The 24185-nt window shown below is 42.7% G+C and overlaps 1 protein-coding gene across 1 annotated transcript in view; it reads right to left on the reverse strand.

Moving 5' to 3' along the window:
• The window catches only part of LOC112617115 (cilia- and flagella-associated protein 221), a 110798-nt gene extending 87054 nt beyond the window's left edge, over positions 1-23744 (reverse strand). Inside the window, exons 1-6 of the mRNA XM_025373834.1 lie at positions 23698-23744; positions 21808-21993; positions 18894-18994; positions 10170-10256; positions 9922-10020; positions 7816-7916 (exon numbers count right to left, since the gene is read on the reverse strand). Of these exons, the coding sequence (XP_025229619.1) occupies positions 7816-7916; positions 9922-10020; positions 10170-10256; positions 18894-18994; positions 21808-21946 (527 nt within the window). The 5' untranslated portion in view covers positions 21947-21993; positions 23698-23744. The remainder of the gene's footprint in view (positions 1-7815; positions 7917-9921; positions 10021-10169; positions 10257-18893; positions 18995-21807; positions 21994-23697) is intronic.
• Positions 23745-24185: the final 441 nt, after the last annotated feature.

The raw sequence follows: 24185 nt of genomic DNA on the forward strand, positions 1-24185 counted from the left end.
TCTACAATACTCTTTAAGATATTGAGTGATTACCAATTTTAACTAGCTATAATGGTTAGGATATCTAGTTATAAAGCACAGTTTCAACCTACAGAAGGGAAAGAGAACTGAAAGCCCTCTATACCCTACAGATGCTGTGTTTGACTTGGAAATGTTGGACAGAAACTGGAATGCAACTTTCTGTTATTTACAGAGGCTGTCAAAATACATTTTACCAGATCTTAAGCCACCAGAGTTGTTTATAGGTAGCTGGCAAGTGCCCACATGGAATTTAATCTCAGTAAGGAAAATTTACAACCATCAAATCCAGCCACTGAAAATGCGTCTGATGAATATATACCAGCCCACTTCAGGACCTTGGGGAAAATGTGCTGAGGTCTCATCCTATCCTAAGAGAGGCTATCCCCGGACTGCAAAAGCAGCCCCAAAGTAAGGGGCAACCGCAAAGTAAGAAAGCAGAATTAGTGGTATTAAACACAAATCCTACAACCTCTGACAATTCTGTCCCAATTGATTCTATGTGAAAGGGAAAATATACCCTTCTGAATTCACCTTTTGCTGAATTTATGGTCTCCCATCAGCTTTGTGCTTTCTCATCATGTATGGTATTTCTTTTTTAGCTGTAAAAGTAGTAGTTAGGCTGGGTGTGGTGGCTCACGCCTGTAATCCCAGAACTTTGGGAGGCTGAGACAGGTGGATCTCTTGAGCTCAGGAGTTCAAGACCAGCCTGGCCAACATGGTGAAATCCTATCTCCAGCAAAAAATTCAAAGTTAGCCAGGTGTGGTGGTGCATGTCTGTGGTCCAAGCTACTCAGGAGGCTGAGGTGGGAGGATTGTTTGAGCCTGGGAGGCAGAGGTTGCAGTGAGCCGAGATCCTGACACTGCACTCTAACCTGGGTGACAGAGTCAAACTCTGTCTCAAAAAAAAAAAGCTTGGAAAAAAAGTGGTTGTTGGCCAGGCGCTGGCACCTGTAATCCCAGCACTCTAGGAGGCTGAGGTGGGTGGATCACCTGAGGTCAGGAATTCGAGACCAGCCTGACCAACATGGTGAAACCCCGTCTCTACTAAAAACACCAAAATTAGTTGAGTGTGGTGTCGCGCGCCTGTAGTCCCAGCTACTCGGGAGGCCGAGGCAAGAGAATTACTTGAACCTGGGAGACGGAGGTTGAGTGAGCCAAAATTGCACCATTGCACTCCAGCCTGGGCGAGAAGCGTGAAACTCCAGCTCAAAAAAAACAAGGGGGTGTGGTTGTTATACTAATTTAACAGTGTAAGTGCTACTGGAACTTCATACATTGCTGGTGGGAATGTAAATGGTACAGCCACTTTGTGAAACAGTCTGGCAGTCATTCAAAATATTAAACATAGATTTACCATATGACCTAACAATTCCACCTCTAGGTGTTTACCAAGAGAAATGAAAATATGTATCCTCATAAAAACAGATACACAAATGTTCATAGCACCATTATTCATAATTGCCCCAAAGTAGAAGCAACCCATATATCTATCAACTGATGAATAGATAAATAAAATGTGTTATATCCACTAAATGAAATGTTATTCAGCAATGAAAAAAATGAAGTAGTGATTTGAGTTGCGTAAACTACAAGTTGATGGCCTTTGAAAACATGATTGCTAAGTGAAAGAAATCAGTCACACTAGACCACATGTTGTATGGTTCTATTTATATAAAATGTCCAGAACAGGCAAATTTATAGAGATGGAAAGTAAATTCGGGTTTTGCTGAGGCTGGAAAGTTTGAGGGTGGGATATGGGTAGTTGGTATGGGTTTTTTGGGGAGGTTATAAAAATGTTCTAAACTTGCATGTGGTGATAGTTGCATATACTAAAAAAGAGTGAATCATACATTTTAAATTAGCAAATTTTATAATATGTGAATTATACCTGAATAAGACTTTTTTTGGAAAGTATAAGTGTGTCTTTTTGTTCGTGCTGTGAAATCAGAAAGAGAAATACCCAGTTCCAGCTAGCTCTAGTCTTCACATGGGAGAATGGAAAAACTCAGCTCCAGCCCACTAGCCATTCTGTCTCACCTAAGCAGGTGGGGGACAACTAAGAAGTACTTGTGAAGTTCACAGTCCAGAGGCACAGGCTCACTAAAAGACTGAGCCTTAATCATAAGACTGTAGAATACCCTCCTGCTGTGACTTTACCAACACATTACAAAAGTCTGTTAACAGCAGTTTCTTTTACCCAGTACATGATGTCTGGCTATCAAGGAAAAATTACAAGACATACTAAAAGGCAAAAAACAGTTTGAAGAGACAAAGGAAGCATCAGAACCAGACATGGCAGAAATGCTAAAATTATCAGACAGGGAATTTAAAACAACTATAATTAATATGCTGAGGGCTCTATGGACAAGTAGACAGCACGCAAGAACAAATGGGAAGTGTACGCAGGGAGATGGAAATCCTGAAGAAGAACCAAAAAGAAATTCTAGTGGCCAAAAACATAATAACAGAAATGAAGAATGCCTTTGATAGACTTATTAGCAGATTGGACACAGCTAAGGAAAGAATCTCTGAGTCTGAGGATATATCAATAGAGACTTCTAAAACAGAAAAATAAAGAAGAAAAAAGACTGAAAAACAAAAACAAAAACAGGATATCCAAAACGATGGGACAACTACAAAAGGTATAATATACAGGTAATGGGAATGCCAGATGGAGAAGAAAGGAATAGAAGAAATATTTAAAATAATGACTAATAATTTCCATAAATGAATGCCAGACATCAAACCACAGAGGATGAATGCAAAAGAAAAGAAAAGAAAAAGGCAAAGAACCCTGCACTTAGGCATATTGTCTTCAAACTACAGAGAACCAGAGAGAGAAAAAAATATTGAAAGAAGCCAGAAGGAAAAAAACCTTCCCTACAGAGAAACAAAGATAAGAACTACATCTGACTTATCCTCAGAAACCATGGAAGCAAGAAGAGAGTGGAGTGAAATATTTAAAGTGTTGAGAGAAAAAAACCACCGACTCAGAATTCTGAGCCCCGTGAAATTATCCTTCAAAAGTGAAGGGAAAATAAAAACTTTCTCAGACAAAAATGATAAAGGGATTTGTTGCCAGTGGACCTGCCTTGAAAGAAATGTTAAAAGAAGTTCTTTAGAGAAAATTAATATAATATGGGTCAAAACCTGGACTTACATAAAGAAAGAAAGAACAATAATTGCAGCACTATTCACAGTAACAAAGACATGGAATCAACCCAAATGCCCATCAATGATAGGCTGGATAAAGACAATGTGGTACATATACACCATGGAATACTATGCAGCCATAAAAAGGAATGAAATAATGTCCTTTGCAGAAACACAGATGGATCTGGAAGCCATTATCCTCAGCAAACTAACACAGGAACACAAAATCAAACACCACATGTTCTCACGTATAAGTGGGAACTGAACAATGAGAACATATGGACACAGGGAGGGGAACAACACACACTGGGGCCTATCGGGAGATGGGGGGCAAGGGGAGGGAGAGCATTAGGAAAAATAGCTAATGCATGCTGGGCTTAATATCTAGGTGGTGGGTTGATAGTACAGCAAACCACCATGGCACATGTTTACCTATGTAACAAACTTGTACATCCTGCACATGTATCCCAGAACTTAAAAATAAAAATAAAGGAAGAGCATTGAAGAAGGAATAAATGAAGGCAAAATTAAAACTTTTAAAAAAAATTTTAATTGATCTAACGGCTAACAGTTTGTTCAGGATAATAGCAATAATGATTTCAATTGTGTGTTCTTATGTATATATCTTATATGTACAAATATTCATATATATGTATATATAATGTTTATGTATGCTTATATATATATAAGTGAAATGAGTGACAGCAATTATACATGAAAGGAGAAGGAGAAATTAGGATTATTTTGCTATGTTAAGGTACTCAAACTATCTGTGAAGCAGTACAGTGTTATTTGAAAGTGGCTTGGATTAGTTGTAAATACATATTGCAAACTCTAGCGCAACCACTAAAAAAAGTAAACAAAGAAATATAACTGATGTGCTAAAAGAAAAGAGAAAAAATTGAATCATATAAATACACGGTTAAAACCACAGGAAGACAAATAGTGGAAGACAAAAAGAACCAAAGTACAAGGGCAACAAATACAAAACTAACAAATATGGTAGATAGTAATAGAACTGTATCAATAATCACTGTGAACATCAGTAGTCTAACTGCACCAGTTAAAAGAAATCATCAGAGTAGATCACTAGACACTTTGGAAGATAGTTTGGTAGTTTCTTTTAAAACTAAACATACTTTTACCATACAATCCAATAATCATGTTCTTTGGTATCTACCCAAAGGAACTGAAAACTTACATCCACACAAAAACCTGCACATGGACGTTTAATGCAGTTTTATTCATAATTACCAAAACTTAGACGCTGTCAAGATGCCATTCAGTAGGTGGATGAACAAATAAACTGTAGTACATCTAGACTATGGAATATTACACAGCACTGAAAAGAAATCAGCTACCAAGCCCTAGAAAGATATGGAGGAACCTTAAATGTATATTTTAAGTGAAAGCATTCAATCAGCAAAAGACTAAATACTATATGATTCCAACTATATGATATTCTGAGAAACTATGGTGACGGTAAAAAAAAAAAAAAAGTCGTTGCCAGGGGTTGTGGGGGTTGAGGGAGGAATGAATAGGAGAAGCATGGGATTTTTAGAGCAGTGAAAATACTCTGCATGATACCACAATGGTGGACACATGCCACACATTTGTCCAGACCCATAGGCTATACAGCACCAAGAGTGAACCCTAAACTATGGACTTTGGGTGATAATGATCTGTCAATGTAGGTTCATTGATTGTAACAAATATGGCACTTGGGTGGGGGTTGTTGATAAGGAGAAGCTCTGCATGCATGGGGCAGGGAGATATGGGAAATCTCTGTACATTCATTTCAATTTTGCTTTGAATGAAACTGCTATAAGAATATAAAGTCTTCAAAAAACTCCAGGCCCTATTATGGTAAGATAAATAGTCATAAAAGTGGTTAAGATGGTAAATTTTATGCTACATATATTTTGATACAATACAATAAAAATAAAATCTAAAACTTAGAAGGAAAAAAAAACCACCCTGCAAGCACAGTCAGAGGTCCCATTGCTGAAAGACATCATGACAAGTAGATGGTGAAGCCAAAAGAGGCACTGACCCAGGAGTTGCCTCTGAGTGGGGTGTGCGGGATGGAAAGACCAGTGAGGTAGGGCTCAGCAGCCGCCAGGTAGCTGGGACATGTGCCGAGAGGCAGCACTCAGAGGTGCACATTTCTAGGCCCATCATCCGATGACAAGCTGCCCCTGCAGACAGGAATGGAGCCACGTTGAGGGTGCTCATGTCGGTAAGGGCTGGGGGGGTGCTCATGCTAAGGCAGAGGAGGAGCAAGGCTGGACCGCAGTCGGCACAGAGTAGGATGGCTCGATGGGTCTCACAGGAAACAAAGTGCTGTGACACCAACAAAAATGAGAGTGGCAAGCTTGGAGACCACAGGCGAGATTGGCATTTAAGGTGATAACTTCTCATGCATCAGAGGCAATGGCTAGGAGCAAGTCCACCCTTGCAGGGAGGAGTATTTTATCATTGGCAATATTAAGAATTGTCAGTGCGTGGTAATATGCAAAAGCTGACTCAATTTTAGTAGACTTGATTGTTTTAAAGTTTTCTACAGATGATGATTCCTGGAACACCCCCTCTTCTTTTCTACTCCACACCCTCCTTTTGTTGGCTCATTTCTAGTCAAATTTCCAAACTCAGCTTAGACATGTTCTCCTCCTGGAAGTGCTGCCTGAGCTCCTCATCCTGCCTGCCCTCAACTCACCTCAATGAAGCCGGGTCATCCCTTCTCAGTATACACTGAATTAGGCATGGAAACTGTCTATTTAGTCATGGTACCAGGTCTTGATCATCTCTGCATCCTCAGAACCTAACACTGTGCCTGGCACATGGCGGGCATTCAATAAAGGTTTGTTAACTGACTGAATGAATGAATACTGCATAAAGAACCCACCCAAATGATACCTTCAACCCCAAGGTAGCCTAGGATTAATAGAAAACACTTTAGCTGAAAGCCTTTTCCAGTAGTCACCCCCCATCCTGTTACCACACATTTTGGACTGAATGTAGCATAACACAGTTTGAGTAGTTAAAAGTTGATTACAAGCCATTACATGAAGGGCATGAAGTCTTGGAAGGCTATGCCCGCTGCCTATGTTTGGAAGAAAAGAGTAGCGTGCTTATCTTTTGAAAGATTTTTTAAAAATATCACATCATTATATACAATAACTCCGTTAAATAAACCGTTCAGCTGAAATTTTCATTCTGGTTACAAATGAAGGGTATTATACACAAAGTAGCTTGGGAACAGCCTCTAGCAAGGTTGGTAGATTTTTGGTTTAAGAACCCAAGGCTGATGTCTGCGTTATTAGGCATATTATTTTCACCAGTTTTATAAATCATTGTTCTCAACTCATAAGCCTGGCTTATGATCCAAACAAAAAGTAATTTGTGGAGGGGAAAAAAGAAGAAAAAAAAGAATTAGTGAACTACGGAGTTAGTTGTTTCCTGCCCCTTCAACTTTGATAAAAATCGCTGTATTTGCCCACTCAAAGGAAATAGCTGTTCTCAAAATTCAGAGAGTGAGAGGACCCTGCAAGGAAGGATTCACCTATTTAAACTCTTGGGGTCCCTGTACAGACCTACTGAGGAGGAGTGAGCGAACACAGGAAGGGTTGGTGAGCGGGAAGGAGGAAGTACTGCGGTGGAGCTCTTGCAGAATTTTTTGGGGAAAATAAATAGAGAATGGAAGAGCATGGGGCTAAGAATGTAAAAGTCACCAAAAATGCAGAAGTCTGATAATTCTCATTGTTAGCAACAATGTAGGAGAAACAGAAATCCTCACACACTGTTGGGATTACAAGCGTGAGCCACCAAGCCCAGCCTATGCCATTTGATGTAAAGGACTAGAGCATCCATGGACCCTGTGGGGGGTCCTGGAACCAATCAATCCTCTATGGATATTGAAGGGCAACTATATATCAATATCTAACAGCTCAATATCCATCTAGGGACAGACAGCACTATGCCTGGTAGTAGACATTTAGTATTTACTGAAAGAACAAGACATTCCTTAAGTTATATTGGAATCATTCACCATTTTCCCAAAAAAAGGAGAGAATCTGAGCCTTGGCTTCTGTAGTGAAATTCTGTTGTCTTTGCCTTCATCTCAAAAACAGATTGGTTAATGGATGGGTATATGATCCACGTTGGTCCGATAAGCCTCAGTCCTGGGGTTTTGCTTGAATGTCACCAACCTCTCCACCCTCTCCAATCACCCCATCCCCAGGCTAATGTCTGGAGCTCCTGGAGGCTATCTTGCCCCCATGAAGGGGACCTGTTGAGAATGAAGTGCAAGACAGTGGAACTAAGATATGGGGAGAGTCAGGCTCCTGCAACTGGATTTAAATCCCTAGACCCAGAGGCACTTGAAGATCCACCTGGCCTGCACCTCTCCGTTAATTGACCCAGTAAATTCCCCTTCTTGCTTATGATCTTTTGACTCATGTTTGGTTTTTGTTTTTGCTTTTTTTCTTGTTTTGTTTTTTTGGCCTTTTACAATGACAAGTCCAGTCTATTTCAGGTGGAAGGATGAACTTCCATTAGGAAAAACAAAAGTCTAAGGTTTTGTATGAGTATCTCTTAGTTTTTCACATCCTATACATTTTGTTGACATTTTTGGTAACTCACCTTTCACCAAGTAGAACATTTGACAGATTTATAAATGAAGGAAAGTCCAGTGAGTTCATTACTGGATAGGCATGAATAGGAACAAGCAAAGTGTCATCTCCCTAAAATTAATCAGAAAAAGTCAAGTTTAACATTTTGAAGACTACGACTTTTAGACAAACTTGTAGATGCTTTATTTCTTATCTTATTTTCTATCATTAAAAAATATTTCCTTAAGAAACTTCAGCACTTAACTACAACATTAGAAATACTGAGTTTTCTTAGCCATAAACAAAGCGTAGAAAAGTTTAAGTACTCTTTATTGAAATGATGTTCACTATTATCCAAGGACGCTAAAGATAATGACGCCTCATAGAGATATGAAGACAGTAATCCATCTGCTTCTATTTCAGAAAATTATGAAGAAACACAATCTTTAGTGGCCCAAGAAAAAGAGAACCAACACAGAGTCATCTGATCCAGACAGCACAGAATAGAAAACAATGTATTGGCAAGAGGGCAGAGAAACCTGCTTCTTGTCTCATAGGACGTTAACCTTCAGAAGGACTGTTAGCCTCTCCAGGCATAGTTTCTTTCATTGCAAAATGGAGATAATCACAACTTTCCTTAAAGGCATTTTTAAGAATTAAAGCAGGTGATGGCATTAAAAAGTCAAAAGTACTGCAGAAAAGTGAGGTATTATTATTAGCATTATTTGGTAGAAACAGAAAATGTGTCCTGGCATTTTATACAATGCCTGTTCTAGGGATTCTTCTTCTGTTCAGCACAGAATATTCCATCTGAAAGCAATATTCTGGTTTTGTTTTTATTTTTTATTTTATTTTGAGATGGAGTCTCACTCTGTTGCCCAGGCTGGAGTGCAGTGGTGCGACCTCAGCTCACTGCAACTTCCACCTCCTGGGTTCAAGTGATTCTCCTGCCTCAGCCTCTGGAGTAGCTGGGACTACAGGTGTGCACCACCAGGCCTGGCTAATTTTTTGTACTTTTAGTAGAGATAGGGTTTCACCATGTTGGCCAGGCTGGTCTCGAACTCCTGACCTCCGGTGATCCACCTGCCTCAGCCTCCCAAAGTGCAGGGATTACAGGCATGAGCCACTGTGCCCGGCCATTTTTATTTTTTTTTTAATTGAAACTCCAAAAAAATAAAAATGGTCTACCACATTCTTAAGGAAATACGCTTCTTGATCTAAAATATTACTGTGGGTATGTTGGATCTAAGGTTCGTTCCCTCCCCCTGTGGAAATGCATCTCTAATATGATGATGTGAGTCAGAGACAACACTATCAACTTACAAAAGTTAACTTTGCAAATTTTTGTAACTTTTTTGGAAAGAAAAAGTGAAATGCTTTCAAGGCAAGTCACCTTATTATACAGATTGTAAGAAATAAAAGCATTGCTTAAAAAGAAAAACAGTAGAAACTCATTTGTTACTAATGTATACTCTTCTGTTTTGGTTTTGAAACATCAATAATTTAGTTAACTTAAGGGCTTCTCAAGCTGAAGACTGGGTCTGGACTATAGAGCAAAGGGAGGGGCAGAGGGGACAGTGTTAAGAGAAGGAATGACAGCAGCTCTGGCTGGAGGCCAAAGGATGAATTAGGTGACCTAGGAAAGGCTCAGAAGAACTCAAACAGCTCCCACCTCCCGGAACCACCCCCATCCCCGCACCAGGGCTGCCTCTGTGGGCAATCCCAGGCATAGGCCAGTGGCTGGCGTTTATAATCATAACTTGGATGGTTGTTAGTTTTTCAACCTCGCATTTAAGGGAGTATGTTAAAGTTATTTGAAAAGGCTTCAGCAACTGCCAGCACCACATGATAGATGAAGCTTTAGGCACAGGGCAGTGGGAAGCCTGCAGCGAACAGCATCTCCTGACTCTGTCCAGGTCCTTTGCAGCCTAATACTTTCCCATCTTGGGCCATGTCACTCGGCAACAAGCCTCGCATACCAGTCACACTGGTGACCCGGGGAACACCCGGTACTGGGCCAAGAAAGCTCTCAGTGGTCATCCCACCTCTCTTCCTGCCACCCTTGAGAATGTAAGTTTTAACCCACCATCAAAAAAAAAAAAAAAAAAAAAAAAAAAAGCAATGTTAAGAGACCCACCTTACAGTGAATGCGGATGCAGTCATAATAGTATCGCCACTCATCTGGAGAAAATGTAACGGTGACCGTGAGGGACAAGCCAGGGACCAGGTGGTGTTCCTGGAAGACAGGTGGGCTCTTGTCAGGACAAGCCCCGGACTGCACAGACAGCAGCACCAGGGGTGACAATACGCCACATACCCACCCTCCACAGGCCTGAGACGCAGACAACCACACCGTGGGAGAACAGGGAAACCAACGACACTTACCTTTCTTACATAATTGATCTCAAAGTATTTGGTTTGCGGGGGTAAAATATGAACACTTGTGTCTTCGTTGGAAACATTGACCAGATGCTGGGAGAGAAAAAGAAGTATTTAGAGGAAATACACGGCTTTATTTATTTGCATATTCATCTCATTTATGTAGACTTCATCTGTTCCTGAAAGAACTTGAGGAGATATCCTGTATTTTTTAACTTTTTAAAAGATTTGAAATACATCATACACCATTTGAAGAATAATGAACACAACACACACCATTTCAAGAATTATAAAACGTTCCCATTGTCCCCACTTTCCCGCTTAGGAACAATACCAAAGCCTGCAGTACCCCCTCCCACCCCAGCCCGAGACTTAGCATCCTTTAGAGGCCCCTCCCCACAGTCCTGAGCGTTACTGCAAATGCTTTTTGTTGAACTCAATTTAGTCCTGTGATTCAATGGAGCTAAGAAGTCAGGCACCAACTCCTACAGGTTCTCTAATTACATGCCACTGGTTTAGGGGCCAGAGGACACTGAAACTATCAGAAAGTCAGGAAAAGGAACATGGCTAAGACAGCCTCCAATCCATGCCTGGGCAGATGAAAAGGAAGTCGAGGGTGGGAATTCTCTGAAAGAGACAGGAGAAGGCCATCCCTGTGAGGCAGGATCATCTGGTGGATACGTCAGCTGGGTCTCTGAGGAAAGAGGTGTTTTCCCTTCCTTTGTTTGAAAGGGACACAAGAACTTTGAATTCTGAGGATCTGAGCTTTGCCTGGGCCAGGGGAAGGTTAAGAGACCTTTGGTTTCTGACGTCTAGGCCAGAGGCTGGGCCTGTCCCAGGGGCTTGGAAGGCCCATTGCTTGAGGCCTGACATTCTTCAATGCTCTAAGTAAGACTTTAGACATTCCCTCCCGATGAGGGCACACTGTGTTTGCCTGTGGTTTTTTTGTTGTTGCTTTTTTATTTTTTTATTTTTGAGATAGGGTCTTTCTGTTGCTCGGGTTACAGTGTAGTGGCACAATCATAGCTCACTGAAGCCTTGAACTCCTGGGTTCAAGCAAACCTCCTGCTTTTGCTCCTGAGTAGCTGGGATTATAGGCATGCGTCATCATGCCCAGCTAATTTTTATTTTTTGTAGAGATGGAGTCTCACCATGTTATCCAGGCTGGTCTGGAACTCCTGGGCTCAAGGATCTTCTCATGCTGGCCTCTGAAAGTGCTGGGATTACAGGTATATGCCACTGTGTCTGGTCATGCATGTGTTTAAAACGTTCTTATGTGTTACATGCGAGCATTCTTAAAGCACTACAATTTTTGTGACCCTGTTTTGGTGTATCTTCCTTTTCTTACAAAACTTGTTAAAAGCCCAAACAAAAAGTTTCCCAAGCCTCTCTTGGCCTCCAAGGGGCCCTGTACATGGGCAGTCTTGGTGAAGGGATGAGTTCCCAGGGGCCAGACCCATGAGAGCAGCCCTTGTGAGAGAGGCTGGGAGGAGAGGTGTGCTGAGTCCATCACACTCAGAGTCCTGGGGTGACAGGACCCACCTGAGGATGGAGAGGGGCCACTCAGCCCCAGGCCTGGAACCTTAACAAAGAGTTCTGTCCCCATGCTTCTCACTGGGGGAGGGCTGTGAAGTTCTCAAGCTGGAGTCCAGGCAGAATTGGAAGCAGAAGTGGTTCTATCATCTGTTATTACTTAAAAATAATTCAGTAAGAACACTGCAACAAACAAGGGTGTATCAACTGGTTTTAATATGTACCCTGGGAGTGGTTAAGCTCAGAGGAAATCAGCAATCTGCACTCTAGGAGGGCTTTTTTTTTTTTTTTGAAACGGAGTCTTGCTCTGTTGTGCAGGCTGGAGTGCAGTGGCACGATCTTGGCTCGCTGCAGTCTCTGCCTCCTGGGTTCAAGTGATTTTCCTGCCTCAGCCTCCTGAGTAGCTGGGATTACAAGTGCGCACCACCAGGCCCGGCTAATTTTTGTATTTTTAGTAGAGACAGACGGGGTTTCACCATGTTGGTCAGGCTGGTCTCGAACTCCTGACCTCATGATCCACCTGCCTCAGACTCCCAAAGTGCTAGGATTACAGGTATGAGCCACCGCGACCGGCCTCTAGGAGTGCTTTGTGAGCACCGAAGGATCCTAACCCAGCATCTACACTCCAGAGGCAGCCCCCAGAGTGTTTCAATTATGCCACCTAAGTTCATTCTGGAGAGTCTTCTACATTAGCAGAAAGGATACTCAGAATCTATGGATTAACTAGAAATATTATCCAGGCATTTCCACTCTCAAAAAAAGGGGGTATGAGAATCTGGTGAGCGCAAAAGACCAATATCCTTTAGAATGACATTCAAGGGCCCCAGACTCCCTCCCAGGCGCCATGCTTTGTACTTTACTAAAGTATCCGGTCAGCCAGTTGTCACATCTGCTGCCATCAAAGCCTCCCCACCAGGAGCCATAGCTGGGACTTTGTGAGATTACAAACACAATGATCTTTCTGCCTGCTTGCTAGTAAGTGTTCATATGCGTTGCAGTGTCTTCTCAGACCTGTTTGCTGCAGCAGACCACCTGTAGCAAGGCTGCTGAGGAGTGGACCTGTGACTCCCACATGCTGTCAGGGTCAGACTCTGAATATCTGCCTGACAATTAGAAATAAGCTCACTGGCTTAGGTCAGTTTCTAACAAGCAACAATATGGGCAGAAGACCAGAACGGAGATCTGTCCTCCAAGCTGCTGGGTTGGCTCCATTTTTCCAGTATTCCTGAATGGTCCCAAGGAAGACAGGAACCTAAACTCCCAAGACTGGAGATCCAGCCAGCACCTACGGACAAATAAAGAGACCTGACCTTTCCTCCAACCTGAGTGTGTCAGAGCAAATCCAAATCTAACCACTACCCATTTGAACATGAAGGGGGCATGCCAGAATTCATGACATAATATCTATATTGTCAAGTGAGTAAAAAATTTGCAATAGGAGGGTCAGGCATAGTGGTTCACACCTGTAATCCCAGCACTCTGGGAGGTCAAGGCAGGTGGATCACCTGAGGTCAGGAGTTTTGAGACCAGTCTGGCCAATATGGTGAAACCCCATAATACAAAAATTAGCTGGGTGTGGTGGTGGGAGCCTGTAATCCCAGCTACTAGGGAGGTTGAGGCAGGAGAATCGCTTGAACCCAGGAGGTGCAGGTTTCAGTGAACCGAGATTGCGAAACTCCGTCTCCAAAAAAAAAAAAAAAAAACAGAAAAAGAAAAAAAATTAGCAATAAGAAAATACTAGATGATTTTCTTAAAGAGTAACATAGATTCAATTTGTGATAGTAAAAGATACATTATTTGACTATAGTTTCCCATGTCTACCTTTAAAAGATTCTTGATCTGGAATTGTTCATTTGGATCAACAGAGAAATAAGAAACAACAAACTCAAACAAAAGTGTAGATATTTAGTTAATAAGAGCTCAGAAACAGGAAGAAAATGTTCAGCTTCTGTTTGAGATCTGAAGTGAAACGGAGACTAGCGGAGAATGAAGGCCTGGGTAGCTGGGTGCAGTGGCTCACGCCTGTAATCCCAGCTACTCAGGAGGTGGAGGTGGGAGGATCACTTGAGCCCAGGAGTTTGAGGCTGCAGTGAGCTGTGACCCACATGGCAGATGGCAAAGAAGGCAGTCAGCAGACACAGTGATGGTGTGGGCAGGGATATTTCCACCAAATAATGCCTAAGACAATTCCAGGGGACATTGTGCCAATGAGCTTTTTCAATGAACTTAAAACAACAACAAAACATGACAAATTATAGCAAAAAATGAACAGCTTATTCTCTACGCTTTAGTAAACAAAGTCAACATCCAAAAGACTGACTTCCAAAACAGGAAGATTTTATTAATTTTGCAGTTCTCAATTTTTGGTTGCAAGTACTCATTGTTTCCTATAATCATCCATGTTTTTTGTCCTATCAAAGATTTGTCTGAGCTCAGGAAGACTGCAGAGCCAATTTTGTGCAACATCCTTATTTCATGAAGACACAGTGACCTGGAACTGTCCATGCCACAAGGTGAGTGGAAGACCTGGGCCTAGAACCCGGTCTCCAGCTCTGGGCTAGGGCTCTTTCCACTACATCCTACTGTCTGATGGCTCAGCGCATCTCAGTGCCCAGCCTGCATTTCCTATCTTTCTTTTTATACTTTATCAGCAGATCAGCTTTATTTTTAGATCATCATAAATAATATCCCTTCAGAGATAAAATGCCAGTCCTGCCTTTCCATTTATAACTAAAACTGGGAAAAATAATTATCAATCAAAGGAAAAACAAACCTTGGGAAAACGAATCAAGTGCTTAGAAAGTATACGTTAGATTAATACGAAGAGTTTATTTGAAAACATAACAAAACACAAGCAACCCAACGTTACCCTTAGGCAAGATAAAATTTCCTGAAATCTTACCCTGTGTTTCAATTTTGGGTCAGTAGACCTCCCAGTCCCTCTGGGATCTCTGTTCCCCTGGGAGCTGACCTTCTGCTGGCCCGGGGGTCCCCGTTTCCTTGGTGCTGTCTCCACAGGGCACCATATTTACTCCAAAGTGAAATTCAGCCCCTTCTAGAGTTTTTCAGAACCGCTTCCCACTCCACAAAAACCCCACAAAAACCATCAACCACACATCAAGTAGTCATAAGTTTAACAGCCGTTACTCAGGATTTATAGGAATTTCCTCAAGAGGGCTCCCAACTCTCGTCACCCTCAATCCCATGCTGCTTCAGGCTCCCTCTGTGTCTCCTCAGGAGAGTCTATTCTCCTCTTTCTAGAGGGAACGGCAGAACCTGCCCTCCAGTGAAGTCTTGGCTTGGAGTGGGTCAGGGCTAACCTTCAAACACAATACTTTAGCCTGCAAGTTGCAAGCTCAGTGGCACAGCTTCTCAAAGAAGGTCCATACTTAACATGAGGGATCTGGGGACAAAATTCAAGCAGCCTTATAAGTTCTTTAAAGTGTTTTATTTTAAAATGCATCTTCGTCATGCATTCGCTCTAAAATTTTGCTCTATATTGCATTTCTCCAAAATGTAAGAGTGAAATTGATGCTCTAGAAAGATGTGCTATGTTTATACTGTGGCTTCAATTCTCCCATCCCCACACTCTGAGCAGCCACTGGGATTCATGGCCCTGATTTTGAGATGCAAGATCTTGGGGGTCTCTAAGGCTGTAATAGAATAGGTCTCTAATGTAAATTAATATAAAAACAAATATTACTATTTGACAAAGCCAGAAGAAACTGTTCATTTATTTAAGATAAGACTTTTTAGGCTAACAATTTTGTTTTGGGCTGGCAACAGCAACACTGGTTATCTTGAAGGAAAACTGATGGATTATTTACTTAATAATTTCCAGGACCAAATCACTCCACAAAGGTAAAAACAAATTTAAGGGGTCTTGGCTTTGAGAAAACCAGGGACCATCATTTCAAATTTTAAAGTAAATTGAAACACTGATCTCAATATGAATGCGAGCAAACTGTTTCAGATCCTTTAGCCAGAGCTGGATTGATCTGAAATGTTAATGAACAATTTATTTGTGGTTTTAAATACACATTCAGTCATTCCATTCTTGGGCAATTTGCATAGTTTGCTGTAGCAAAACCAAGATAAAAGCAGTTGTTGGATTTTCCACCTTGTCTGGCAAGAATTTCAAGGCAATTGCCTTAGGCTTCCGCTTCAATTTGCCAGTGGAAACTGGGGGCTGGCTCTCCCAAGATTTCCGAGAATGTTATTAAGATGAAATCACTTGACTTTTATCTATTTCTGTTTGATTTAATGTCTGATAGAAGCAATATGACCACCTAGACTTTACATTGTATTTCCTTGGGATTAGTGAGCCTCTGCCACTCTTCTAATAACCTCACAACTCTTATAATAAAGTGAGTTCCACATCCTTCACTCACAAGTGCTTGTTGGGTGCCTTCACTCAGGCACTGCATGAGGTGCCAGGGAAGCAGCAATATGAAAGACAGACATGGCCTCCATTCTGCAGCCGAATGAAGCCGAGCTGAGGCTTCATACCTTTTTCAATAACTAAACCATACTCCCTTGCTCCCCACGAATTCTTAGTGGGGATGAAATCACCCACAAAGGAAGAAAGTAAAAATTGATTCTTGGGAGGACAAAGGAATCTTAGACATTGTGATGGCTGCAATCTTCCAAAGCTCAATCCTACCTGACAAAATCTTATTTCTTAGTATTTAGTTTCTCTCATTCATGTTTCCCTAGGGGATGCTAATGAAAGAAAAGAACCACATCATCCTCTAAAATTCCACTAAGTTGATCTTCCTCAAATGCATCATAACCTTGCTCAAAAATACTTCCTTAACTTCCTGCTGCTTTCTGAATCACATGCACACTCCTTACGTTGATATTCTTGTCCCAACCCACATGTCCCACCTTCTCCATTACCTACTCCAAAGCCCTACCATCCAGGCAAACCAGCCTCCAAATAGGCCATTTGTTGGCTCGAGCCCCTGCATGTCTTCCTCTGAGCCCCAAATGCTTTCTCCCCACTTCCTATTTAGCTTTTGGGCTATCCCCAATGGCCTCTCCTCCACATGCCTCTAACACTCTCCTACAGAGGTGAAATGGTGCCTTTTCTCTACAGAACATTTTCTTCTGACTTCCTCATGCCACCTTGCTTGCCTAGTCTCATGTTTGAGCTATTTGGTGGTTTTGAAACACTTTCTGCTACTTGGAAAATTCCTTCATTTTATTCACCTTAGCATTTCCCATGATGCTTCAACACTTTGTTTGGCATGTAATGGGGACTCTCACCAACTGTGTGTGGAATTAAACAGAAGAAAACCCTTAACTCTATTAGAAACAAGGTAACATCAACCAGACAGTACAACTTCGTTACAGATAACAAAGTAATATGCAAAAAAAGAGACCAATTAAAGAAATAAATAGTAAAGTGTACAATAATATGATTAAAATTATGAGGAGGCTAAAATAATTTTAAGTTTAGTAACACTATTGGAATCATTAACATTATACTAAGCAAAAAAAAAAAAAAAAAAAAAGGCCAGTTTTAAAAAGCTATGTTGTGACCCAAAAGTGTTATGTTGTTAATTTTTTTGATATAGCAACTTTTTAACTTACTGGCTCATTATTAACTCTAATAGTTGCCATCATTTAAAAAATGTCAATATTTCTTGAAACTACAGGACTCTTAGCAAGCTAATTATGCCTATGTAATTCTGAGGAAAGTCTATTTTAAGGAAGGTAAGCCCTCATCTTCCGAACCCACACAGGTGGAAAATATCCTAAGGCTAGTGACAAAAGTTATAAAACATTTATTATAAAAAAGAATTGTGACTTAATATTCTTAAGGTTGCAACATTCCCCAAATTGATCTACAGATTCAATGCAATTCCCATCAAAATCCCAAAAGTATTCTTGCAGAAATTGAAAAGCTGATCCTAAAATTCATTTGGAATTACAAGGAACCCAAAATAACCAACACGATCTTGAAAAAGAACAAAACTGGAGGACTCGCACTTCCTGATTTCAGAATTTACTGTAAGCTACAGTAATGAAGTGTGGTACTTCCATAAGTACAGACGTAGAGATCAATGGAGTATAACTGAGGGTTCAGAAATAAACGCTTACATTTATAGTAAATTGATTTTCAGCAAGAGAGCCAAGACCATTGAATAGGGGAAAGAACAGTCCTTTCAACAAATAATGGTAGAATACACAAAAGATTGAAGTTGAACCCTTACCTCACACAATACATAAAAATTAACTCAAAATAAACCATAGGTCTAAATACGAAAGCTAAAACTATAAAACAATACATGGGGACAGTTTGGCCTGGATCTAGGGCCAAACTGGAGTAGTTCTGAGAAGTCCTGCCAGGCATGACTAGGGGATCATAGTGAAGTCACTGAGGTTGTTCAGGTCCATTTGTGCACAGGATGCTTAGGTGGGACCCTGAAATAAGGCAGAGCCCACCCCAGTCAATATCCAGGTCAGTGAAGGGGACCCAGGAAGGGCTGGGACTCAGTGTGGCTCTGTGCTAAACTGCAGTTGCTATAGGCTTTGGTGCCTTTGCAGTCCAGCCCTGCAGCTGTCTCTTCAGAAGCCTGTTCAGTGGGGCTGACCCCTGCCTCCCTGGACCTAGACAAATTCTCTCTGGCCAGAGTGACTGATTAGGCATGGCCATCTGACCCAAGCAGGTAAAAGGAAGCCCTGCTTGGAGCTTCGTAGGAAAGGGACACCCCTCTTCCTGCTGCTACAGGCCTGGAGCAAGAGTGATGCGGAGAAAGGCAGCCCAGGAGCTAAATTCTGCCTCTGACACTTAGCAGCTTTGTGTCCTTGAATAAATTATTTAACCTTTAGGACTCTCCGTTTCCTCACCTATATATAAAATGAGAGGAATAATGTAGCCTCCACAGAGCTAGCATAAGGATTAAATTAAATCATGTAAATCACGAAGCACAGCACCTGGCCCCTAAGAGTCACTCAGCAGTGACACATATTTGGAAAGAGTGCAAGCGGAGCCTTTGGCAGGAGGAAAGTAACTTGTCCAAGACACTGATGCAACCTTAAAGTTTCTCATCATAGAACTACCTTTCTGGCCCAATTTACACTTGCACTATGGCTGATTATGCTGTCCTTTAGATAAGTGAATAATATAAATTCAGAACATTCGTGTCACTTCATTATGAGGATTAATTATCCCATTTTAAAAGTACCTACCAGAATCTGTTGGTGCTGTTTTTCTACTTGATAGCCTCCAAAATGTATTATGCCAGGTCTGGCCTGTATGACCTTATTATTCACAAGTTTTGCATAAACCTCTATAAAAACAATGTAGATAAGCACATCATGAGACATCAAAGAAAATATTAAAGTTGATCCTTATTAACATAGCTTTCTTTAATTTAGGGCATTTTAAGCATATGAAAGTTGTAGACATTGGATCCAGCTGTCAACAAGATTAATTATCTGTTCTAAATAAACTGAACTCCTTCTCCCTCTCTATTTTTAAACATCACTTGGGAGATACTATCATTACAACACAAAATCAGGCAGATTGTTACCTAGTGAAAGAATTTGCTCTTCACACATTTTGTACACGTCTTTGTCATAAAACACCAGCTTATAAAGAGCACATGGCCTGTCTTTGCTCTGCCTAGCACTGAGATTACTCATTACGTAATGAATACCCAGCTCAAAGTATTCAAATACCACACACTTAATTTTATTACTGTGTATTTAACTTTTATTTGATTTCCTCTGGTTAGAATTACAATGTGATATAGAGTAATATTAAAACTTAAAGCTCTGAAAAGTTAGCACTCGGAACGGTAAGTCTCAAACTGCTTTTGGTGTCATGTGAATGTCCCTTTTAAATGGCTGAGCTCACAGAAGTGTTCAGGTCTACAAAAGTTTTCCCAGCTCTTTATTCAGGCAGCAGCAAACGTGTGGAGAAGGTACTGAGAACCCACTCTATGTACGTGCTTTGTCCCAGGCACTGATATTTCTGATATTTGTCCAGCCCTTTGAGGTAGGTATTATTTCTACTTTACAGATGAAGGAGGTAAGACTTAACAAGGTTAAGAAACTTGCCTACAGCTGGTAATCAAAAATCAAAGCTAGGCATGGTGGCTCACACCTGTAATCCCAGCATTTTGGGAGGCTGAGACAGGAAGAGCGCTTGAGCCCAGGAGTTTGGGACCAGCCTGGGCAACACAGTGAGACCATGTCTCTACAAAAAATTTTAAAATTAGCCGGGTGTGGTAGTGTGCGCTTGTGATCCCAGCTACGTGGGAGGCTGAGGTGCGAGGGTCACTTGAGCCCAGAAGATCGAGGCTGCAGTGAGCTGTGATTGTACCACTGCTCTCCAGCCTGGACAATAGAACAACACCCTGTCTCAAAAGAACATAAAACAAACAAACAAACAAACAAACAAACAAAACAAAAATCAAGCCCAGGTCTGTCGGATTCCAACCAGTAATCTGCCTTCCTCATGAATGTACTGTCCACCTTCTTACAAATGATAGCATTTGACTTTGACTGCATCCAAATCTTGTGAAGCACAGACACCCTCAGCCCATCCCTTTGATCATCATAATTCTAGGGTACATCTGAAGTGGGTGTGAAATATTTGGTGTTTTTTTTCTTCTCACCAGGTGAGCTGTCACTGTCATCCACTTGGGTCAAACTGAACAGCTAGAATGGATTAAGGCTGGTGTGGTAGGGGAACTGATGATCTCCGTAGGTTATTATTTGGTCATTTTTAAGCACTGAAATTACCATATTCTGTGATTTTAAAAATTTATTTATTTTTATTGATTGATTATATTTTTTTGAGAGGGAGGGAGTCTCGCTCTGTCACCCAGACTGGAGGGCAGTGGCGCGATCTTGGCTTACTGCAACCTCTGCCTCCTGGGTTCAAGTGACTGTCCTGCCTCAGCCTACCAAGTAGCTGAGATGACAGGCGCCTGCCACCACACCCAGCTAATTTTTGTATTTTAGTAGAGTTGGGGTTTCAACATGTCGTTCATTCAGGTTGGTCTCAAACTGCTAACCTTAAATAATCCGACCACCTTGGCCTCCCAAAGTTCTGGGATTACAGGAGTGAGCCACCGCACCCAGCTTATTCTATAATGTTTTTAATGTTGAAAAATTTTATTTTAGAGCCACAAAGTAGATATAAAACTGGCATTTTTCTTCTAAGGCCCAGAAATGGTCACGTATATCAATTTTCACTTGACAAGTTCTACAGTGACAACAGAACCATATCCAAATACAGTATTATGTCCCCACATTTGACATGGGCTTTGAAAGACGAGTGGTGGGTAACCAAGCATGTTAAGAGCTAGACCCAGGGCTCTGGTGGCTGAACACCAGCTCTCTACTTACTAGGTGTGCCATGTTGGGGAAATCATGTGGTCTCTTTGAGTTTCACCTTCTCCAAGAGTAAAACGTAAATAGATCCTACCTCATGATGTATTGTTGTGTGGATTGAATGGGAAGAATGTAGGCAAAATGATTATCCTTTTCCATAATAGCTATAGGATTTCTCAGGCTTTCTAGACTACAGGATATGTACATGAAAAGGCAAAAAGGTCTAGAATGTTTGTGGTCCGAAGGGCAGGAAGGAACCTCATGTAGCCAGAGCTAGAAATGAGTGAGGCATGGCGATGGGGATGGTGCTGGGTGGACAGGTTCAGATTAGACAGTGAAGGGGGCCAAGCAAAGGAATTGTGACTTTATTCTGTATGCAAAGGGGGACTGTTGGGAGTTTGAGCAGATTAGGGATAAGAGGCAGCCAGGATTTTAGGAAGCAAACTGACAGGAGAAGAATGTGGTGGGGGAGGAGTCCCAGTGGCCCACTGAACATGAGACGCAAGATAGGGGGAGCAGATAGGAAAGACATCAGAAGAAGTGGAAGCAACAGAACTTGATTAATTTACATACACCACAAAAATCTATCAGTTAAGCAGATGGATATAAATAGAATGACTGTTCTTAGTAATAAAAATTCGTATAAGCCTATAAAATGATATAGATAAATCTGCACTAAAAAATCCCATTATGCTTTCTGGACTTTGGCTCGCCTGTGAAGATGTGAGTTGTAAAGCAAATCTGTCTTCTAGCCACCTACTTGATTCGAGGAGGTGATTAGGTACTTCTTTTCTTTTCTTCGGCTCCTCCACTAGGTCCTTCAAGAGCTGGGGCGATGCATTATTAAAGGGTTCTTTAGCATTCTTTAGTCCTCTGCTGGGGGTTTTCACCACTGCCATTTTATCATGAAAAATGGAGTCTTCTTTTTAGAGCCAAAGGTCATGTCCTGGGGAGGAAAGAGCAGCAGTATAATCATCCATGAGAAATCATGCACATTTTTTTCTCTTTCTTTGATAAATGTACCTCGTCTCTGTGTGGTTTACTGTGGTTCATGCCCTCCCTGGCTCTCCTCTCTGCGGGCCATTCCATTCCCACACACGGCTGTCCCATTAATCTTCTTACATAACCCATCGCAACCCAATGTCATGCCATTGCTCCAAATCCTTCTGTGGTCCTTGATTCTCCCCAGGAGCTTTTCTTGAAATGTACTTCTGAGATGCTTCTTGAGCTCATTGCAGGGGCCCGAGAAGGGAAAAATACAGGCTCTCGGTCAAACAAATTTGGAAAATATTGATGCAGACAGTTAAATAAGACTTTTCTTTCAGAGATTTCTCCAAATGAGTTTCTTAGAGTATGTGACTATGGAAGTCTTTAACACTTGAAGGCACTGTTTACAGGACACTGGCATTTCAGAGTTACCCTCCTCCATCCCTCTGCTAACAGGGTGAGGAGGAGGGGGGTGAGGAGGAGGCAGTGAGGAGGAGGGGTGATGAGGAGGGGGTAAGGAGGAGGGGGGGATGAGGAGGGGGTAAGGAGGAGGGGTGATGAGGAGGGGGTAAGGAGGAGGGGTGATGAGGAGGGGGTAAGGAGGAGGGGGTGATGAGGAGCGGGTAAGGAGGAGGGGTGATGAGGAGGGGGTGAAACCTACGGCCAGCCAGGTGCCAGACATGGGTGCATACCAGCTCTGTGGATCTCAGTTCATGCCAAACCCTGTGTCCGAGTTGCCTTCCCTTATCACACTCATTTTAAGTTCCATTTTCTTCATGAAGTTCACAGTGATCCCAACACACTTTAACATTCTTTAGCAATCACTGCTTCTACTAGTAATTTGGTGTTAATAATTTATAGCCCTTTAAGAACATTTTACAAATCTCACATTCCCTTATATATTCCACAACTAAATCTCTGAACTTGGGGCCCTTGTGCAAGCCGTGGGGCTGGCCGGTGAAGCCTCTGAGATAGAATGTTAAATAATGTGGATCTTTATGTGTTTTTTTGGTTTTGTTTTTTCTGGAGAAGACTCAGAGCTTCAGACTCCCGAGACGAACAGCATCAAGCGACACGCAGTGAATCTATGGAAGGAGGCGCTTAACAATCACTTTCAGAGAGAAGTTCTCCCCTTCCCTCGCACCACCTCTCATAGCATCGCTGACGGCTACATGGCCCTCTCCTCACCTGCTTCCTCTCCCTCCAGCCCTTCAACTCCCGCCCTAGGCTCACCCTGCAGCCCGTTTCCTCCCGGAGCCTCACATCCCCTGTGCTTCAGGCAGGCCCAGAAGCCAGGCGGTCTCCACGCCGCCCACACGCCGGCTAGCCCACCGCCCCGGTAGGCCTGGCTCCGGGTCTCACCGCCTCACCCTCGTCCCCTCGCCCCATTCTCTTCCGGGCAGGCCCTCTCACCCCCGCCAAGTGCCTCCTCCCCGCCGCGACCTTTCATTCCACTCCTGCTAAGGGTCAGGGTCGCCCCAGGCCCGTGCACCGCCCCGCTACCATCCTCATGTCACCCTCTGGGCCCGACCTCTCCTCGGACCCAAGCTACGGCCGACTTGAGGATGGACACCGCCTGGGGCTCGGTCGCCTCAGCAGCTAGGCTGCCGCGTCCCAGCGGCTGACCCTGGGCCACCCCGGCCCCAGGTCCCAGGCAGCTCACCCTGGAGGTGGTTCCCGGGCCGGATTCGGCCGGCGCCGGCGCCCGCTCCGAGCGTCGCTATGACGACGCGGACGCGCTCCCAGGGCTGGCGGCCGGGCGCGACCAAACGCCCCAGGGCGGGGGAGCCGGGAGGCTGCGGGCCAGGACCAGAGGCGGCGGGTGACTCCTGGGAGCTCGGAGCAGTTTGCCGGGCCTGGCCAAGAATTGACAGAGCGACTTATGGCATGGGATGTGAATGGATTCCCGAGGGGACATGAGAAAGTTGGAAACACCACACATCGGAACCCTGCAAGAGCGGAGCGCGGGAGAGAAGCCGGACGAGGCGGAGCCGCCGGAGCCAGTGGGCGGGGCTTCACCTGACAGGCATCACTCTTGACGCCCACTTTCTTGTAGTTTGTTTTACATTTTCTGTTGCAGTAAGTTTCAAACATACACGAAGGCAGACCGACTGGTAAAATAGACCTTCAACACCCAGCTGCAACGATGAT

Source organism: Theropithecus gelada, unplaced genomic scaffold (genome assembly GCF_003255815.1).
Source record: "Theropithecus gelada isolate Dixy unplaced genomic scaffold, Tgel_1.0 HiC_scaffold_15883, whole genome shotgun sequence".
Lineage (NCBI taxonomy): Eukaryota > Metazoa > Chordata > Mammalia > Primates > Cercopithecidae > Theropithecus > Theropithecus gelada.